The sequence below is a fragment of the Zalophus californianus genome, chromosome 7, assembly GCF_009762305.2.
Source record: "Zalophus californianus isolate mZalCal1 chromosome 7, mZalCal1.pri.v2, whole genome shotgun sequence".
NCBI classification, from domain to species: Eukaryota; Metazoa; Chordata; class Mammalia; order Carnivora; family Otariidae; genus Zalophus; species Zalophus californianus.
In genome coordinates this window covers 121,112,248-121,133,788 of record NC_045601.1, presented here as the reverse complement: position 1 = coordinate 121,133,788, position 21,541 = coordinate 121,112,248, and the positions used below count along the sequence as shown (strand labels likewise).

Here is a 21,541-nt window from a genome sequence, read left to right as displayed (position 1 = left end):
CCCCTCCCACCCTGTAAAGATGGAAATCTCTTTGCAGAAGTGGGTGTGCAATGCTCCACACTTACATCCACTTATGATATGGGCTACAAATTAACTCATTTGGATTGGGCATTGAGAAGGAACTTTTTCATATTCTTAATAATTTAATAATCTTTCAAAGGTGTTCCTTCCAGTTGTGCTGGGCACAGAGTGACTGGTCTCAGAGTGACTTCATTGCTTGTCCTAGAATCTTCTCAGTTCCATCCTCAATTGCTACACATTCATATTACTAGTAGATTTCTCTCAGTGAAGATTAGTTCTAAGTTATATGAGTGCAACTATGGTGGACCAAGACATGTTTTCCTGATAAAAATCAGAAGTTTTGTCAACATCTTTCTTTTGCTACATTAGTATTTCATTATTTTCTCAAGTTCAGAGGCCTAAAGCCCATTAATATTATTGAGAATATACTTCCATGTACATTTAATAATACGATTATTAAAATTATAAAAATATGTAAACTCACACTAGTTTCTTCTATTCACCCTTGTTTGGATACAAAATTATATACCCAAGATTTCAAACTGATGGCCTGTCTTTGAATTTTAACTTGTAGACGTGTTTTGTTTAGCTGGCACAATGTTTAAAAAAATATGAGTCAATATTTAAAAATTGAGAGATTTTACATAATAATCTGGGTTTGTGGGAAATCAACATACCCTCTCTGTTCACAACTGGCTACAGCAGCATATGGCTTTTCATAGGTCATGCCTACTGCAGTTTGTGGGTCCACTTCTGCCTTCCTTGCTCCCTCTGTGCCTATTGCTTAAATTTCTGGAAGTGTGGGACTATAGATGATTTGTTTTCTTTTTTTCAAATATTAGTTAAAGTTGTTTCATTTTTTTGTTACAATGAATATAAAAAAATAGCTTTTGAGGAACTTATGTTATTGGTCTAAGAATTAATCTGTATATGTATATTCTTTCTAGTCAAATGGTGTTTCCAGAATTACTAAAAATTTTAGAATGGAAAAGGAAGAATAGAAGTGAAATGATAGCAATTGAGATTGCCAAAGGGTTTCTTGATCATCTCTTTGTTAGTTAGTTGAGTTATTCTGTGTTTGACTTGTGGTTTCTAGTCCTGCCAGATGTAAGAATGCCCTGGAGTGAAGAGGCGGGGAAGCAGCCACGTTACAAACATCTCCTTTTTCATCTGGGGGAGGATGAGCCGTCACTGTGCTGGGACTCCTCTTGCTCCTCTGTTGGGTTGTTTTGCTGGAGCTGCATCTGTGTCTGAGATAGATGTGGAATGACGATAAACTAGCTGCCATGGAAGTGATGTTAAAATCCACAGTAGACTCAGGGAACTCTGGGAAAATCATTTCACCAAGAGTCCCTAACAACTGCTATCATTTGAGGTTTTGATGTATTCAAAGTCAATATGCTTCCTGCACAAGAAGTGCCCTGACTAAAAATCTTCTGAATAGTGAAGGAAATCATCAACAGAACAGAAAAGCAACCAACTGAATGGTAGAAGATATTGCAATATGGTAGAAGATATAAGATATAATATATCTGATAAGGGTTAACATTCAAAACCTATAAAAAATCACATGACCCACTATTAAAAAACCCAAATAAGGAGAGGACCAAATGAAAACCACAAGGAGATGTCACCTCACACCTGTCAGAATGGCTATTACCAAAAAAAGACAAAAAATAGCAAATGTTGGTAAGGATGTGGAGAAAAGGGAATGTTGGGGCACTGTTGGTGGGAGTGTAAATTGGTGCAGCCACTCTGGAAAATGGTATGGAGATTCCTTTAAAACTTAAAATGGAACTACCGTATGATCTAGCAATTCCATTTCTGGGTATGTATCCAAAGAAAATGAAAACACTAATTTGAAAAGATACATGTAACCTTATGTTCATTGCAGCATCATTTACAATAGTGAAGATATGGAAGCAACCTAGGTGTTCATCTATAGATGAATGGATAAAGAAGATGCGATACACACACACACACACAGGAATATTACTCAGCCATAAGAGAATCAAATCTTGCCATTTGTGACAACATGGATAGACCTAGAGAGTATAATTGCTGATTGAAATAAGTCTGACAGAGAAAGAGAAATAACCATATGATTTCACTTATATGTAGAATCTAAAAAGCAAAATGAAAGAACAAAAAACCCCAAACAGAAAGACTCACAAATACTGAAGACAAGGTGGGTGGTTTCCAGAGTGGAGGGGATGGGCAAACTTCGTGAAGGGGATTAAGAGGTACAATCTTCCAGTTGTAAAATAAATAAGACATGGGGATGTAAAGTACAGCATAGGGAATATAGTCAAAATACTGCAAAAATTTTCTATGGTGATAGATGGTAGCTAGACTTATAGTGGCGATCATTTCATAAGGTATGCAAATATCAAATCATTATGTTGTATACTGGAAACTAATATAATCTTACATGTCAATTATACTTTTAAAAAGTGCCCTGTTGTCTTGCTTAAGTATCCCATCCTTTCTCTTGCTGTATAGTGTGGCTCCCGTCCTGTTGGCATCCAGATTAATGTGAAGCCTCATCTTCATTGTATTGTATAAATCTGTAGCAAAATGGAATGTTTCTTTAGGTAGATTTTATTGGGAATACACTTATTGGGCAATAAGATCTTCAATGATAGGAGCTAACACTATTCAATGATAGGAGCTAAAGACACAAAAAATTTAATTAGGGGGATACAATATGGCTACAGAGACGCATGCGCTCCTTAAAGATCTATAACACTTTTTAAAAAGTGTTGGGTCAGTTACAAGGTTTGACTCTTTTATGCCAATAGACCAGCGTTTCTCAGCTTCTGTCAATCTGTATGATATCTTGGGGCAAATAATTCCTTGCTGTGGGGCTGGCCTGCGTACACAGGATATTTTGCAGCATCCCTGGCCTCTACCTACTAGACAACAGTAGCAACTACCGTCCCCTGCATGGTGACAACCAAACTTTTTTTTTTTTTAAGATTTTATTTATTTGTCAGAGAGAGAGAATAAGCACAAGCAGGGAGAGTGGCAGGCAAATGGAGAAGCAGGCTCCCCGCTGAGCAGGAAGCCCAACTTGAGACTCAACCCCAGGACCCCGGGATCATGACCTGAGCCTAAGGCAGACCCTTAACCGACTAAGCCATCCAGGCATCCCGACAACCAAAACCATCTTCAAAGATGGCCAACTGTGCCCTGGGGCCTCAAATTGTTCCTGGTTGAGAACCACTGCTGTAGACCTCCCAAGATCTCTGAATTTTGCCAGAGGGTTCAGATTTTGTCTTCAAAGATCTCAGAAGGGACTCATAAGTCGGGAAAAGTGTGTTCCCTTTCTGGATGCCTGAAGGGCAATGGGCAACTTTCAAAATCCAAGCACAGGGCCTGGTTTCCTCTTCTGTTCCTCTAGTGTCCTGCCCTGTGGCCTCAGATGGGTCACTTTATCCGTGTTAGCCTCATGTCCTTTTATTAAAATAGCAGGAGGCCTGTCTCCGAAGGCTAACTGAGGGCCAAATGAGATAATCTATGTGAACTGACTGCTATATTGTAGGTGCTTGGGCTCTTGTCATACTGCCCTTACACAACCCTCGGTCAGCTCCTGCACAGGATCGTCTGTTTTACCTAAAGCACAACAGTTAGAACAACAGTGTCCTGTCTCCACTTGGAGGCAGTCAACTTGCCTGGGACCTCGGCTTACTTGGTTGGCCCTGGGGCTCTTCTCTCCTCAAGCCTGGGAGGATTTGTTTGTTATTCTCTAAAAAGGTAGAGAGGTTCCTCAGAATGTTGGAAATAGAGCTACCATACGACCCAGCATTTGCACTACTGGGTATTTACCCCAAAGATACAAATGTAGGGATCCAAAGGGGTATGCACACCCCGATGTTTATAGCAGCAAGGTCCACAATAGCCAAACTGTGGAAAGAGCCAAGATGTCCATTGACAGATGAATGGATAAAGAAGATGCAGTATATATATATATATATATATATATATATATATATAGGAATATTATGCAGCCATCAAAAGGAATGAAATCTTGCCATTTGCAACACCATGGATGGAACTGGAGGCATTATGCTGAGCGAAATAAGTCAATCAGAGAAAGACATGTATCATATGATCTCACTGATATGAGGAATTCTTTAATCTCAGGAAACAAACTGAGGGTTGCTGGAGTGGTTGGGGGTGGGAGGGATGGGGTGGCTGGGTGATAGACATTGGGGAGGGTATGTGCTACGGTGAGCGCTATGAATTGTGTAAGACTGTTGAATCACAGACCTGTACCTTTGAAACAAATCATACATTATATGTTAAAAAAAAAAAAAGAAGATAGCAGGAAGGGAAGAATGAAGAGGGGGATATTGGAGGGGGAGACAAACCATGAGAGACTATGGACTCTGAGAAACAAACTGAGGGTTCTAGAGGGGAAGGGGGTGAGGGGATGGGTTAGCCTGGTGATGGGTATTAAGGAGGGCACGTACTGAATGGAGCACTGGGTGTTATATGCAAACAATGAATCATGGAACACTACATCAAAAACTAATGATGTAATGTATGGTGATTAACATAACATAATAAAATAAAAAATAAGGGTAGAGAGAGGACTGCTGCCTGGGCTCACCTGAATGGTCACTGTGATGAATCAGAGCTCAACCCCAGCGGCCGCTCAGCACAGGAAGGATGCTTGTTGTTACCCCCCAACACACACACACCCTCCCAAGATTGCCATTTTATAATGCAGTTCGATGGTTTCTGCATCTACATATAAATAAAGTATATTTACTTTTCTGATTCTTGTAAGAAAACCCAAAGCCACAAGATTGTGTTTGAAGTTCCAAAACCAATGACTTGAGGTTTCCCTCCCATAGCGCATTCCCCCTGGACCACATGGACGCAGGCAGCTATACAGATCACTGCACTGTTCTTGGTGGGTCCCTGAGGATGAGAGCCCGCAGCCCGAGGGGACACACCAGGCTGCAAAGGTCCTTGTAGTTCCTCTGCCAGGGCTGGAAACCTCACTAAGCCTTCTGAGATGGAATTGCTTTGTGATCTGCCTTCACCTGCAGTAGGCTACACCGGCTGTTGGGATTCCCTGGCTTCATGGTCCTCTCCTCTCCTTCTAGATTTTGAATCTTGCTTGGTAACAGTTCAGGGAGAAATTTCTTTTACCCATTTCTGCACACTAAAAAAGCAATTTGTGTGCACATGTGTGTGTGTTTTTAAGGAAATTTGCAGCTTTTTTCAGCAAGACCTCTAAGGTCTTATCAGGAAGTGCTTATGCAACCAATAAAAAGGAAATAACCAATTGGGAAGTTAAAGAAAATTTTGCTTAGTTTCAGTACATATCAAAATTATAATGAAGATGTTAAATTCATTCACTGGGTTTTATACGCAAACAATGAATCATGGAACACTACATCAAAAACTAATGATGTAATGTATGGTGATTAACATAACATAATAAAATTAAATTAAAAAAAAAACTAAAAAAATTCCATGGCTAAAAAAAAAAAATTCATTCACACATGCATGCTTGTATATGTGTAATCTATCTCTGAGACACACAGAGACTGAAGACAGACTGCTTCTGCCATGGACGGGCAGTGGAAGGAGGGAGGTTAGTTTTCTGTCTCTAGACTAGTGGCCTTATTGCACGTCTGAAATGTGCATGTGGTCGTTAAAAAATAGAGTAAAATTTAAAATATAAAATAACAAACCAAAAAACTAAAAATTGAATCAAAAGCATTCCAAGATAAGAAGGGAAAAAAAGAAAGGTTGAGGCAGCTTGCAGAGATATATTTAACAGAAAAGAGGAAGTCGGGGGCGAGGGAAGGCATGCAGGGCCAGTATGCAAGAAGCGTACCAAGGAGAGCTCTAGAGTCATGGTGGGGTGAGGGGGTGGGGGCTGAGTTCGGAAAGTTTTCTGTGACCAGAGCCAAGAGTGAGATATGATCACTTACGTGATTTGAAGTCCATAGGTTAGAAGCAAATGGGTGTTTATGGGATGCCCAGAAGGAACAGAACGTGTCCTTAACAACCCTCCCCGTAAATACACCAGTGAGAAGCAAATCGTCGTTTGCTCTAACATCCCCCGTTGTGGGCTTCAGGCTAACACCCAAGTGCTACTCACGGGGGCAACTCAATGGGGGTCCCACGTTCTTTCCTAAATCCTTAGCTCTCTGCTGGGCTGGTGCACTTAGGATGGAATGTAGATCAGATGGACTGCATATCTTTGGGTAATCTCTCATGAATGTTATTTCTTAAAAAAGAGCTTTCGATAAGACTTGAACAGCAGAGATTAAGGTTAGATTCTCTGGCAAGAACCTTGGTGCAGACTCTACATTGCCCATGCTGGGCAGACCCATCTACCTGGACAATCAGCCACAGGCCACGTCAAATCCCTGCACAGAGCCACGTGAAATGATTGGATTTTCCCTCATGTGGAGTGGTACAAAGTAAAAAGTGTTCAGTTTTTTTAACCTGTCAAAGGCAGGCCTTGGTAGACTCGTGACAACATGAAAAAAACCATGCTGTGCTTTTTTATCCCTGAAAGGCAGGCAATGCGCCTAATGCAGGGAGCCTCGATGGTGAGCTGTGTGTTTACACAATCAAATCTCCTTTTACCACAAGTCCTTGCCTCCATCAATATTTTGACTGAGCAAAGCCCACTCCGTATCAGTTAATCAGTATCATATCCTGCTTTCCCACGTTCCTCTGTCAATCTAGCTGTGTTCAGAGATGGGCGTTCGTATGAATCTCAGATGGACCACTACTGTGCTCCCAGAACTGCAAGAGGCAGGCATGTTGCTGGAAGTTCACCCCCAGAGGCTGTAAAGACAGCCCTGCCTTCACAGCACACGGGGTTCCACCAGCTTTGACGGTGCTTATGTGCCAAAGGGAAGCTGAAGAATTTAATCAATCTTCGTAGCCATTTACTGCTTCGTATATTACAAAGCAGAATAGATTATGTCTTAATTACACGCTCTTCATTCTAAAAGGCTCTGTTCATCTGCGGTGGCCACTAGCAGTTAAATCTATGGAAAACATGTGTCTCATTGCGGAGGTTAATAATGTGTTGGCGATTTTTCCAGGAGCCGAGAAGGTTTCTGTAATCATGGACAATTGCTACATTGGCTTGAAGAGTGACGGGCTGAGTCACTTGACTGTAAACAGGTTGTGGGGGATGTCTGGACGGTCTTGAGTTTCTCATGGTGCTCAGGGTGGGAGCGTAGGGAGGGGGGGCCCCCGGGGTTTCAGTCCCAGGTCAGGGGCAGAGGAGCTGGGGTCCCTGCAGGGCTGCGGCCAGAGTGCAAGGCTCTCCCACAGGCCCTGACTTTTCCCCTCTCTGAGGAAATGCAGCAGACATTTAAATATTTCCAAACCAAACAAGACACCCTGAAGGATTCTCCTCCTGTGGCCCCATCATCTGCCTCAGGCCGGATTTGAAAATATCAAACAAGGCAGTGACAGAGGCAGCTCCATGGCTCGGAAGAGGACTGGCAGGAAGACAGGACAACAAAGCTTGCCCCGTGCTGAGCTTCTGCCCTGAGATGCAGAGGCTGCTTTTAAAAACTGCAGAGGTAAGAATGCAGGGTGGTCTTCAAGTCACAGTTGGATGAGGGTCCCGATCTCCCACCCTTCCTCCAGGGTCCAAAATAACAAGCCAGGGTGGCCTTGAGGGTTTGAACAAGCCTATCAGGTTCTTCCCCCCCCCCCCCCCCCCCCCCGCCCCATACACAGACACTGGCTTTCAGGTTTTCTGTGCCTTTTTTGCAGAGTATCCCTGTGCCCCGGGTCCTTCTAAAAAGCCTCCTCCTGCTCTCTCCTGCCCCCAAGAGTTAAATCAAATTTCACATTTTCATCTGGGCTTTGACGTTAAAGGAAATAAAAGTCCTAGAACCAAACCTTCTGCTCCTCTTGCAGTCACCTCTTGTTCCATGAGAATTGAGCCTGCTTTGAAATTCTGAAAAGCCTCATCTAATGTCAGCACTGAATTTGGAGGGGAAAAAAAAATGAAAGTTGTAACTTTGGTCTTGTTCTGCACATAATTGTTAATAGAATCGTGGTTTCTTTCTTTCTTTTGTAATCTTGTTTTCCAAATTAAAATCCCTCAGTGACTCAGCCTCCGCTATGGTCTGAGAAACAAAGAACCATCAGGAGAGCTAGCTTGAGAGAGTATCTGGGCTTCAGAAGGCAGATGGGAGGACAGGAAACTGCCATCCCCGCAAGCGCTGGGCTATGCTCCCTCTCCCAGGGCTCCCTCTGAGGGCAGGTCTTGTGTCCCCCAAGACTTTAGGGGACCTTTCATTTCGCTGGAGGACATGTTGGTGGCAATGAGCCTGTGGGAATAGACTTTGAATCCTTATGTCACAGTCTGGCTCAGACTCCTCCTAGACATTGAAGGCTGGCTCTCCTCTTCTCCATGCTTCCCTGAAGTCCCTTTTCAGACTGGGACACATCTCCCAACTCCCAACTCACCTCTCTCCAGGACTGGGAATCCTACTTTCTTCTGGGCAGAACCAGCTTATACCCCCAGGGTGGGAAGTTGGTCCGAGGGCAGATCAGACTGCTCAGTGTGGGATCCCAGAGAACCATGCTTCCATCAATGGTGTGAGCTCTGGGGTCTGTCTCCGTGTAGCGGGTTCTCACCTGGCCCTAAGGGAAAGGGTAGGAGCCCTGGAAGTCCCGCTGCCTTTGCCTGGCCTGCTCAGGGGTCTGTTTCTTCATGTGGGATGAGGATGGGGGATCTCCACTATGGTGTGGGCTGTGCCTCGTGTGATTTATGAGCTTCCTGGACAGATGCCCTGACATCTCATGAATGGCTAGGGTAGACGTTGTGGGAAACCCTGGAATTCTGGGCATCCCTGTCCTTCAGCAAAACCTCCCCCACTGTAGCTGCCATCCTATCTTTTCCCAGTCGCCCAATTCAGACGTGTGCAGTCAGATGGATTTCGGTTGGGGTTTCAGTCCTCCCAGTTGCTAGCTGTGCACTGGTGAATGAGTTTGCTCATCTAGGAAATGGGCTTAGTAATAGTGCAAATGCTATAAGACTATTTTAAGGATTTCTACATTATGCATGCTAGTTAGCAGAGAACCTGAGTATCCAGTAACCCCACAGAAAGCTGCTTCTCTTAACACTCAGTGTTCATCATACTGTGTTAATAATTCTGCTCTTCCCCAGTTCACAAAGGGAGAAAAAAAATCTTTTTGCTGGTCTTCTTTCTCTGTTGGGAGGTGTGATCCTTGAAGGGTCCATGTCTAATACAGTTTCAGGGACAACCCCAGCCCCTCCCAGGGAATTGTGGAGTAGTACTTTGCAGGTTTTGCCCAAAAGAATGTAGACTAGCCAGGGGCTAAGGCTCTCCTACATGCCCACTTTAGAGTGTTTTCGAGCTGAAAGAAACAAAATCCAGCTTCCAGGTCACTCGATGCTCAAGGGGGCTAGATGGAGGGAAGAGGCCCTGCTTCAATGGCCCAGCTATCATGGGCATTCCTCAGAGAGCTCGCTTATTCTAAATTGTCTTGGACAGTGGAGAAGGCCCTGGGTTGGGGACCTTAATTAATCAACTGTATTCTGTCCAGCTGTGAGCTTGGTTTATAATTGTTATGGGTTGAATTGTGTTCCTTCCAAAAAGACATGTTAGAGCCCTAACTCCCAGTGGCTTATATGGAGATAGGGTCTTTACAGAGCTCATTAAGTTAAAGTGAGGTCATTAGGGTGGGTGCAAATCCAAAATGGCTGGTGTCCTTATATAAAGGGGAAATTTGGGCACAGAGACAGACACACACACAGATGTCCTAAGCACCGTGACGCTGCAGTGATGCTGTGATTCTGCACAGCCCCAATTGGCCAGTCCCAGGAGCCCTACAAGAGGGGTGAGGGCCTCAGCATTTCTTGTTTGTCCTTTCTGGTGTCTCCTCCCCAACCAATGCCCATGTCATCATACTCTGTGCCTTCCCTCAACTCAACTATTCTCCTGGGAAAGAACCTTGGTAAGTTACACCTGGTGGCCTTGCTGGGCTGTACTTTCCTTCACTTTTGGTCTGTCCTGAACACAAAGAAGACTCTGAGGATAGACCCGCCATTCAGCCCAGCATGCAGGAAGATAGGGTTGGGGCTTCACCTGGGGAGCTTTCAAGGCTCCTGATGTTTCAGTCCCCCCCAGAGATTCTCTGTGACTGTGTGGGGCAAGGTTGGGTATCTGATTTTCCAAAGCTGTCCAGGTGGCATGATATATGCCAAGGTGTAGGACATGTGCTTTACTGACAGAAAAACTAGCATGGACACCAGCTAAACAGCTGGGGTAGCCTCTTCTTATCTGCAAACCAGCAAGCTCTTGTTGATAACACCTTCCTCAAAAGATTTCTGTAGAACATAAACAAGGCAATGTTCAATCATGGTTGTCAGTCTTGGCCTGAGTGGAAATTTTAAGAACCCTGAGGCCTAGGACCCCCTCCAAGGAGCCAACTCAGCTGGCTGGGTGGGCAGTGGGATGGCCATGGGTGCTTTTCAAAGCTCCCTGTGTCCCTCTACCACGCACCTGGGCAGTGACCCACCGTAGTGTGTGCAAATGCCTCTTCAAGTAACCGTGGACCCTAAAGTGGGAGCATGTTAGCTGATTTGATATCTTTGGAATCCCTATTCAGAAACTAAGTACTAGCCTAGTCACCTTGTATTTCAATCTAGTAAAGCGATTCTTTCCTAAGGAGTTTCTTTCCTTCATCTTGAAGACTAGCCATTGGCATAGACCATCCTGTGGCTCATCCACTCCCTCCTCCCCCCGCCCCATGATTTACTGTTGCCTCAGTCTGCTTAGTGCTGAGGTGAACAGATTAAGGGGAGCCTGGATGACATGAGGTCGTGGAGACAGAGCCAACCATGAGGCTCTGCACACGGACAGGGCCCCCCAGCGGAGGGGACGCACACCGGCTGCCCCATGAGCCCACTGCCAGGCGCTCTTCCTGGGCCTCACCTCCATCTCCTGTACAATAAAACAAAGTGAGGGTGACAAAGACAGCCTCCCGGGCCATGGGAGGGGCACCATGGGGAAATGCTTAGGAAATGGGAGTGGGAGGTCCCAGATAAAGTCCAAATGATGGTAGCCAGAGCCCCCAGCGATGAGGGATTAATTATTTTCTCTGTAGATGAGGGATTGCTTTCAGGGAGTGGGAGATGAAATGGCAGCCCCAGTGCTGACCAGGAGAGGGAGAGGGAGGAGGTCTTCCGCTCCCTACACACAATGGAGCCTAACTCGATCTAGTTCAAAGCAGTCTGTGATGCTGGAGGTGCTCTGTCAGTTCTTGGAGGTGGCACGGTACAGTGTGGCGGGGCCCGCAAGCCACTGCCTGGCTCTGGCAGAGGCTCCCTGGCTCTCTTTCCATCTGTAAGACAGCAGGAAAAATAATGCTATCCTTCTGGAGGGAACATTGTTGGGGACACGGCCTCCATGCCGCCCCCAGACCTCCCCTCTCTCTTTCCTGCACACACTTATGTCAAGAAGACTGATGAAGCAGCACTGGGACGGACGTGTCCCCCAGGAACTGGAGAGCTGAATATTTATCAGTCGGACTGCGGTGGACTCGGCACTCTGAACTCCGAAAGAACTTCCAGGACTTTCATTTTTTCCCAAATGATCTTGACACCCATGCTCTGTGGCCCTCTCTGGCCCAATGTCTACATCTGTGGTGTTTTGCCTTGCTCAGATAGTGTTTCATAGAGGCAGGTTTGGTAAAATGTATTTCCGTTCCGATAAAATATATTAAAATATATTTCCATTCTAAATAAGTTGGTGCCTGTTTTGAATTAATCGCCATGATGCACAGTAATTAGGTATATATGAATCCACCAGACAGTTCTTCCTTTGGGACGGATGTGCTAATTCCATTTCGTACCATACAGTGGCATATCTATACTGTGCACCTGAAAATTTTTCCCAGAAATGAGACTTCCACTTTCTAAAATGTAACTCGAGATTATTCTCCTTAAATTCTCTAGAAGTTGCGGCAGCCACTCAGAAAATTTGAGTGTGCACAACTAAAGAACTCACTTACTTCCCCAGAATCCAGGCGGAAGCCAAGTAAAACAAGTACGAGGTCCCTTCAGTCAGTGTCTTGGCATTGCAGACTTGTACAGATAATAGTTGCCTCCAAGGATGGGAGACCAGCTTCAAAGCCTGCTTTGCTAGCTTTGGGATGGGGATTCATGAACTATTTTTCAGAGACTCCTGCTCTCCAGATCTCTCTCTCCTGTCCTGTCTCCTTCCCTCCTTCCCTTCCTCTCTCCTGCCCCCCTTCTCACCTTCCTATTTCCTCCTTCTCCCTCCAGCTATCTGTCTCTCTTCTCTCTGCTCACCCCTCATGGTTCTGCCTGACGCATTTATATTTAGGAATCGCTATTTCTATATGTGGAGATCACAGCTTCCCCTCCCTCTTTGCCTTCTCTATGTTCCACCCTTAAAAGATTTTATAACTAATAAAGGATTTCTTTTCTTGCTTGCTCCAGTCACTACCTCCTTCCATCTGGAGAATTCCAATATCCTGCTGTGTGTAAGTACCTAGACTTACTACTCTACTGAGGCAGGTAGACCTTCGTGATCCCACCTGACTTGTCTTTGCAAAGTTTACTAGAATAAAACAAGAGGCCTCCTCACTTCGGATAAAAATGGGCAGATTCTATTTTCAGGTGCAGGGCTTAAAATTAGGGGTTGTATTTTCCCAGTAATCAGTCACAGAGGTATTTGGGTAAACAAACTATTAAAAAAAAAAAAAAAACCAACCTTTTAGATCTTTCCTTAACTAATTAATGGGCTAGCCTCAACACCCACCCATCTGAACCTGTATCTGTAACTCAGACTACCTTTCTTTTTTTTTTAAAGATTGTATTTGTTTATTCATGAGAGACAGAGGGAGAGAAAGAGAGAGAGAAGCAGACTCCCAAGGAGCAGGGAGCCTGATGCGGGACTCGATCCCAGGACCCCGGGATCATGACCTGAGCCAAAGGCAGACACTTAACCATCTGAGCCACCCAGGCGCCCATCAGACTGCCTTTCTAAACCTGTGGTTTTCAAAGTGTGGTCCCTGGACCAACCTGCAAATTTATTAGGAATAGAACCTTTTGAGCCCTTCCCCAGACAGAGTCCAAACCTGGGGATGGGCCCAGCAGCCTGTTTATGAAGCCCTCCAAGTGATTCTGATTCAGAGTGAAGACTGCCGTTGTACCTGGGTCTACAATGTTGATGGAAGTTTTTATATGCGATGTTGGCTTTAGAAGAAGTGAAATGGGGGCAGCCTGGCTGGCTCAGTAGGTAGAGCTTGGGACTCTTGATCTCAGGGTCATGAGTTCAAGCCCGACATTAGGCACAGAGCTCATTTTAAAAAAAGAAAGATGTGAAATGAACCAAAATCAGAAAGCGTGGGTTGAACCCCTGATAGTCATAACCTACTACAGCTCTGTAAATAGGATCAACATCCCCACATCATACGGATGTGGAAAAGCACCATAAAATGGGTCAAGTTCTTACACAGCTTCAACCATGAATTACTGCGTGCCGGCGTCTCCTTGCGCCACTAGGGGGCGCGCTAGCCTCTCCAAAGCGGTCACCCCGAGAGACTCAGCGTTTTTGTCTTTGAGGTCCTGTCATTCTCTGTATAAACAAGTTACGTTCAAGTGTTTAGGATATAAATTACGACCATGCCGGCTGCCTCGGAAGGAATGTAAACACAGCACTGTGGTCGGAGCAAACTCTGAAACTGACTTCATAATTTATAGCAGGCCCTTGTGTAGCTCAGTATAAAAAGGAAAAAAGCCCTATTTAACTGCAAATATGATAATGGAGACACAAAAAGCATGTTTAAATCACTGCTTAATTTTTGAAAATATAGAAAGGAAACCTGAGGATTAGAAAGATGGTTAAGGCTTTTGAAAACAAGATGTTTTACTAATGAGACGTCTTTGGACTTAAATTTACTTGGAATACAAAAACCTTCTGTGTGAGATATCTACTGAGTGGTATTAAGTGCCTGGCAACTGATGGGAGGGGAGGGGGTGGAAGACCTTTTAGGGAATGAGAAACAAAGGTGAGTTTTCAAAAGCAAAAGCAAAAACAAAATACCAGCCCTCGGTTGGGAAAGAAAACCCACAGCTTGATCATGGGTTGAGAACCTTCCTGTTCCTGCTCAGATCGACTGTTGCCAAGGCTGCCCATGATTTTGAAGGACTGGTCAAAAAAAAAAAAAAAGAAGAAAGAAAAAGAAAAAACAGTCCTGCTGCCTGGTTGGCTTATTTTCTCTCTTTTGAACCCAGAGCTTTACCAGCCCTGCCTGTAGCATTTGCGATTGAGGAAGCTTGGGATATCAAGGAGCTTGATATCTCCTTGGGATAAAAGGAGCCCCGAGGGAATCCCTGAAGGGGATCCCTTGTTAAAAGGAAGGAAGGAGCAAGAGGAACAAGGGTGGATGGGCAGAGATGGGTGGGGGTTGAGGTGCTCCTGCGAAGCAGGGTTGGCCAGGCTCTGAATTGGGGGGTGGGGACAGCCACAGAACATCTTTTGAGGACGAGTTCCTGCTTCTGTTACCCTCCAAGGAAGTTAAAAGATCCAAATGGTCACAGACTGCCCATTACCGCTCCACAGCCATCCCCCTCTGGACTCTTTAGGATCTGACCACCACCCACAATAAAATGTGATCAGCACTCATACAAAACTGTGACTTGCAAAGGGAAGCTGGTCCTGTTCTTTGAACACCTACTACCCCTTGACTGCCACTCAGCCCAGCCCTAGGTGGTGACTTTCCACTCTGCCCATCACTCCCTGCCGGTGGGGAAGAGGAAGGAGCAAAAGGCAAGACTCTCCTTGGCCGCAAGAAAGAGAACAAAAGGGGCACAAAACTTGGTTTCCTCAAATCAGACTCTTGCCTTCATTATCTTGCCTGTTTTCTTTTAAGTTCCTTTCACCTTCTGGTTTTTGTTTAGCCAGAAGGAGCTAGGGTGAAGGAAAGAAAGAACAGAAAAAGTTCCTTCTCTTTCTCTCCTGAGAAGACCCACAATCAGAACCTGGCCTGTGTTACTCAAGGCACAGACCCCACACCACGTCAATTATACAACTTGGGGAAAAAAACCCCAACAGTGTAGGGTTGCATTGCTAGCTGGTGGAGAAGAGAGACTGGTGACCCCAGGATGCCCATGGAGGAAATAGATCCCTAAAACGGCTATTTGTCATATATATTTTATTGAAAAAATTTTACATCAAAATAGTTTGGCAAACTGTAAAAGTATACATAAGTGCAAATATATCCTCCTTTTAAAATACAAGCAAAGTGTGAGTATACACGAAAATCATAAAAATATCTTTAAAATATGGTGGTAGAAAACAACCTTGTAAAAAAATGTTGTATTGTCACAATACTGAAAACCACTTTCTTAAACTAGACACATTGTTTCTAAATACTTTCTTAATAATGTTCTTTGGCACCTGTATCCAAACTTAGTGTTTGGCAAAACAGAACTCTCTTACTTGGCTAGGCAACAAGATGAGGCTTTCTTGAAGTCTTGTGCTTAGCACTGCCTTTTTGAAAAGCACAAAAATTTTCATAGACAAAGAAAAACACACACACACAACTTGCGTTTTTCAGACCCTGATGACTGAAGGTAATGAAGATCCCAGAGTTACATGTTTATGTTTTTCATGTGGTAACTTTTTACCATCTCCGCTAAAAAGCTGAGTTCTCAGTTGGCTCTCTTCCTTATGGGGAGCCTGCACATATTCGTACTAGGGGCATTACTTTGCCAGGGGTTGTTCTTCTACCAATGGTAGACAAGTATCAGTGAACAGCGCTGGCCTGGGGATTCTGGCTAAGTGACTGGTGTGCTACTTACTGCTAGCGCCGTGCAAAGTGGGGGAGTCCACCTCAGTTCATTCTGCCCTGCAGAAGAGAGAGCAGAGAGTGGCCTTGGCATGGCCTCCCTCCCTCTATTCACATGACACAGGGCTTAATATCCTGGCAGACACTCTGGTGGTGGTGATGGTGATAATATGGTCCGCTTGCAGAGGGGTGGAAAGAAGAAATGCCATTAAAGTTGAGGACAAAATCTTTTCTGTCACACACCGGGGTAGAGTGATGCTGGTATCGAGGCAGTCCCACTGAAAGAAGGAAGAAAAGAAAAACTCTTCAGAGACACAGTCATCCAGCTGATGATGAGGCATATTACTTTTTAAATTTTAAGTAACTCACGCCTTATTTTGACTCAGGGTAAGAAAGTGTCTTTTGTCTATTGTTATAACACTGGTAGAGCAAACCCACCTCTAGAAATTTCTCAGTTTCAGACTGGGTCGTGGTGGGGGGGAGTCTCTGCAATCACTATGTTTTGTTTTGATGTACCTGCACACACAGAGTACGATCCTCCTCTAAACCGGGTTCTAGTGTGCCTGAGTTCCCCTTTTATTCCTGGAGCCTCAGGAACGCTTCAATCGCGGGGGGAGATTCCGCGCGGGGACCCTTTGACCCACGCTCTCTGTCGGGTGCCCTAAGCGCAGGGCTCCCGGCCCTTGCAGCCAGAGCTCCTGTTGCAGAGGCCAAGCCCCCTACCCCAGAAACACCACTGTCGCCCTCACTTCTTGTTTTGAGCCTCCTGCCTATTTCTCAACTAACTGGCCCAGTCGGAGTAGCAGGTCACAGCAGGGATATTCATTGTGCCAAAAAGAGGTGACAGAAAACAATTCCTTTGCAAGACAAAGGGCCTGGAAAGAAAGTACTGGTCGTTCTAAATTCTGAAAGTTTCAGGCTTCCCTTGGAAAAGCCCGGCCTCCAGGGAGCAGATAATGCTCTTCGATAAGCGCACAGCTGTAGACCCTTCCGCACATGGAGGTGTCAGGCAGCGCGGGGAGCCCCTTAGAGAGCTCTGGGATGGCAGAGGGCGGAGAAGGCTCTCACTCCTCTCCGGGGCCGCTCCTCTGCGGAGGCCCAGAGCCGGACCGCTGGGCGCCAACCCGCTGCCGACTTTTGCTTTTGCTTTCTCGGCGCCTCCCGGCCCCGGGGCGCAACTGACCGGCGGCGTCCGGACAGCGCTGGGGCCCGGACTTCTCCCGGCTCCAGTCTCTTTCCGCGCCAGGCTCGGTGAGGCCTCTTCGCCTGCGTCTTTTCTAGGTACCCGCGCCTCGTGGGACCGTAAATTGCACGTTGGGGGCCGGGCCGGATTCGATTTTTGAGTGCATGAAAACCGTACTCGCCCGCCCGCGGCGCTCGCGCCTGGCTCTCACCGCCTTGGCCTGGCAGCATCCCAGGGCTTACGGAGCAACCAGGCTGCGAGCGGTCGCTGCCTTGGGCCAAGTTTGTTGCCCGGTAGCACCTATTGTCGCCTAAGGCGCGCCGCATTGCTCTCAGAAGGCAGCAACAGGTCCACGCGCCCCAGGTGTGTGCTTGTTGCTCTGCACACAGGTGCCTTCGCCCATCACGTTACAGCACGTCTCAGTGCCAGTTCTATGAGCTCAAAATAGCGGGCCCAGGCAGGACCCAGAGCCTGAGCTCATAAGCTACGACCGACCGAAGGCCGCCATCAGCTCTTTGATGTGACCAGAGAGAGATAAAAGCCCTAGCTCCTTCTTGAAAGACTCACTGTACTAAATGAGGGGTGCGGGGCCTCCCTGAGCACGCGGCCATTGGCCGCTGCATCCCAAGTGAGACCGCGCAACCCTCACGGTGTGTTGTGTGTGTGCGTGCGTGTATGCTGCGGGGAGCCTTCTCGGACCACAGCCTCGGCCTGCTCGGCCTCCCAGCTCCTCGCTGGGCCATAGTCTCCCGGCGGGCCACGGTCCACCAGCGGCGCACTCCTAAACAGGCCCCGCCGCGCGCGTACACCCAGCCTGCTCCTGCTGAGCCCCCACCTCTCATCCGCCTGGGGGATGCCAACTAGGACGAGGCGGGGGGAGGGGGGAAGAGACGGATGGGAGCCAGAGGACGAGGGAAGAAGGGGCAGAGCGTCCTGGTCGGGCCTCGGCCCCAATCATGACCTTCCCAGCATTCCCAGGCTCTGCCCAAAGGTCGTGCGAGGCTCCCCGGGAAGGCCGCTGCGGGAGGCCGGCCTGCTCTGGCTCCGCCGTTTTCGTTCTGCAAGTGTTGTGTTTCTGGATCCCCGAATTTCTGGGACTTGTGCGTGAGCTCGGGTGTGTTGGGTGGGGCGAGGGCGGCCTCAAAGAGCAATCATGAGTCTCTTTCTTTCTTGCGAGTTCTTTTGTTTTTAATTTTTCGGTACTCTTTCAGGGCAGCCGCAAAACCTCGAAGTGTGGGTTCAAATTGAGTAGAGCCCGCTTGGAGAAGGGGAACGGGGAACACTAGGAGGGCAGCGGGCAGAGCGGGGAGAGGAGCGTGGGCAGGAGAGTGGGGGAGTGGGCATGGCCTGGGGTGAGCGGTGATTGACAGCCAGTCCCAGGGGATTAAAAAAAAATGAGAGGGAAAGGTCGTCTGTATTGGTTACTTGTTGAAATTCCCATAAAAATTGAACAAGACTCTGCTCTCAGTGGGTTAAGTCAGGCTAAAATCCTCTCCGGTGTGGTCCTGCCGAGACTGTCTTTGTTTAGTTAACCTCTGAGACCCGCATTTAAAAGGCCTATTTGGGAAATTTCACCGTCCAGGGAACCAACATCTTTTGCCCATTTCTGGGCTTCCCGCCTCCCCTGCGGCTCTTGTTGCACGCTGATTCACGAACATATAACGTGTACATCATCCTCTGAGCCTTTTTCTAATTGGAGTGAAATGTAAGTGTGAGCTAGAACATCATTTGATAGGCAGATTAGCCTGATTTTAATCTGCAGCCTGTGGGTGCTTCAGAGAGGTTAATATGAGAGAATTTATCTGTCTGATAAACCTGGTTAAATATTCAAATTCCCTCTTCCACCCCATCTGTCCCCTCCCACCTTTCATCGTCTTTGGCAAGGCAATAAATTTTCATAATCTTCAACCAACAAAATTTACACCAGCAACACAAGTGAAGTCCAAGAGGCAAGTATTTCTCGGGATCACAACGTGGGCCTCAGGTCCTCCTGGCCTAGGACAGACTCATGTCATCAACATAGGTCCACTGTGTTGGGAGGCAAGGGACTCCTCAAAAGGCTGGTGCCCCTCTCCACTAGTAACACCTCCCTCCTGTGAAAGATCCTGGGTCCCGGCTCTGCTTTCTTCTCTGCCCCTCCCTCATTTCCCCTCTTCTCAACTCTTGCCCAGTTGCAAACCCTCCCCACCCACACCCTCAGCATACAGAACATCTCCTTTTCTGACGTTTATTTTGGGAGGAAAGTAACAGCAAACAAACTAAACACACACACACACACACACACACACACACACACGGAAGCAGACACAGCACCTTTGCCAGACTCCCCAAAGACCACATGCCTTTTCTCTAAGCTAAGTCGGGCCTGAGACTTGAGATCTGCCCTCCATAGGGACACCCTGGGACCCAGGAAGGCAGGCGACTTTGCACCATCCTCCTGGCAGTACAAATTCTGGAGGCCCAGCTCTTGGCTAAGGGTATGAGAGAGGGCAGTATGACCTCAATCCTCTCCCCTCCGTGAATAAGATTCCCGCTTCCCCCAGCACCTACTCCTCCCAGTGCCCTCAGACTCCCAGGCTGCGGCGACCCTGTGGAAATTGCAGTAGCCATGGAGCCTGGAAGCCTAGAGGCGCGCACTGCGTTACCTGAGAGGTCCTCGCGGGCGTTCTGGTGCAGGTAGCTCTGCTCCAGCGAGTAGGAGGACATGCTCGAATGCAGGCCTGCCGAGGCAGCGGGGTTGCTGCTTGGCGTCAGGGAGGGCGGCTGCTTGAGGTAAGGCGAGGCGCCGGGCGAGCTCCAGTGCGCCGCGGGGCTCGTGTAGGGAGAGTGGCACTCGATGGCGCTCGCCATGGCTGGGGACGAGGGCACTGGGCTGCTGCTGCTGTCCGGGCCGTAGTCCCCTCCGCCGCCGCCCCCAGCCGCGCCGACACCCCCAGGCCCGGCGGGCACGGGGCAACTGGCCATGTAGGTGGAGCCCGGGTTGGGCGACATATGCGGGACGTGGTGGTGATGGTGGTGGTGCGGATGCGCGTGGCCCGGGGCGCCGGTGCTGGCGTCGTAGCCCGCGGGCATCATGTCAAGGCCGCCGTAGCCGCCCTGCCCGTGGCAACCGAGCGGCGCCGATGGGGGCGCCTGGAAGTCGAAGCCCTGTGGCAGCAGCGAGGCGCCGAAGCCCAAGCCGCTCACTACGCGGTGGTACATGGGCTTGAGCGCCTGGCATTTCCGCCTGAAGCCGCGCGGCCGGCGGCGGAACGAGCCCTCCTCGAACATGAACTCACTGGCCGGGTCGATGGTCCAGTAGTGACCCTTGCCGGGTCGCCCAAGGCCCTTGGGCAGCTTGATGAAACACTCGTTGAGCGAGAGGTTGTGGCGCACGGAGTTCTTCCAGCCCTGGTAGGCGCCGCGGAAGAAGGGGAAGCGCGCCTGCAGGAACTGGTAGATCTCACTGAGCGTCAGGCGCTTGCTGGGCGAGCTCTGTATGGCCATGACGATGAGCGCAATGTACGAGTAGGGAGGCTTCTCCGGCCGCCGCAGCCCCGAGCTCGCCTTCTTGGCGCCCCCGCTCCCGACGCCCGCGCCGCCGCCGCCGCCGCCGCCGCCGCCCGCGCTCTTGCAGGCGGCCGAGGAGGCGCTGGCCGAGTTGGAGGAGGAGGAGGACGAGGAGGCACAGGAGGCGGAGGAAGACGACGACGACGAGGGTGGTCTCCAGGGCGGCGGCGGCGGGCGGCGGGCTCATCAAGGCGGCCTGGAGTGCGCCGGGGGCCGGGCTGCACGCGCGGCGGAGCGGGGCTGGCGGCGGGCGCGGCGGGGGCGGCGGCGGCCCGCCCTCGGTGGTCATCTGGGACCCGGGAGCGAGGCCGGGCCGCGGGGGCGGGCCCGGGGCCGGGAGCGGAGGCGCCGGAACGGGGTCGGCCCAGAAGCCCGGCGAGCGCCCTAGTCCGCCGCCCGGGCTGCAGCGGTGGCCACTCCGAGCCAGCGCTTCGGCGTCGCCTCCCTCAGCTCCGCTGGGGCTTCTGGCGGCGGCGGCGGCGGCGGGCCGGAGGCAACGCCCGGCGCATCCCTCCCCTGAGCCTCGGGCCCCTGTCTTGCGCAACGGCCTACCGGCCCGTGGAACCAAATCGGCCGGGTGCGGGGCAGCTGCGCCCGCGAGCTGGGACCACTGCAGGGACCCCGAGGACGAGCCCGACGTCTCTCTTCAGGAGCGCTCCTCGCTCTGTCTCTCAGACTTCCTCCCTCCCGCGCCCTCCCCCCGGCCGCCCTCCCTCCCTCCCTCCCTCGCTCCCTCCCTCGCTCCCTCCACCCCCTCCCCGCCCTGCCCCCTCCAAGCTCCGCGCCGCCTTGGGGAGGGCGCACTCGGCCTCAGCGCTCACTCCACCCCCCTCCCAACCTGGCTGCAGGCTCCGTCTCTTATCTCGCCCCTCTCTCTCCAGGGTTCTCCTCGGCCTTTTAATTCCTCTCTCGGCCACTTTCCCTCTCACCTACCCC

The 21,541-nt window shown here is 48.9% G+C and overlaps 1 protein-coding gene across 1 annotated transcript; it reads right to left on the bottom strand.

The window, feature by feature from the left end:
• Positions 1–15,233: 15,233 nt before the first annotated feature.
• On the bottom strand, positions 15,234–21,025 carry FOXF2 (forkhead box F2). Its single transcript, XM_027603263.2, is given in 3 exon segments — positions 15,234–16,151; positions 19,702–20,753; positions 20,755–21,025. Coding segments are annotated over 3 exon segments (1,359 nt in total). The 5' UTR covers positions 20,895–21,025; the 3' UTR covers positions 15,234–15,984.
• Between the last annotated feature and the right edge of the window lie 516 nt (positions 21,026–21,541).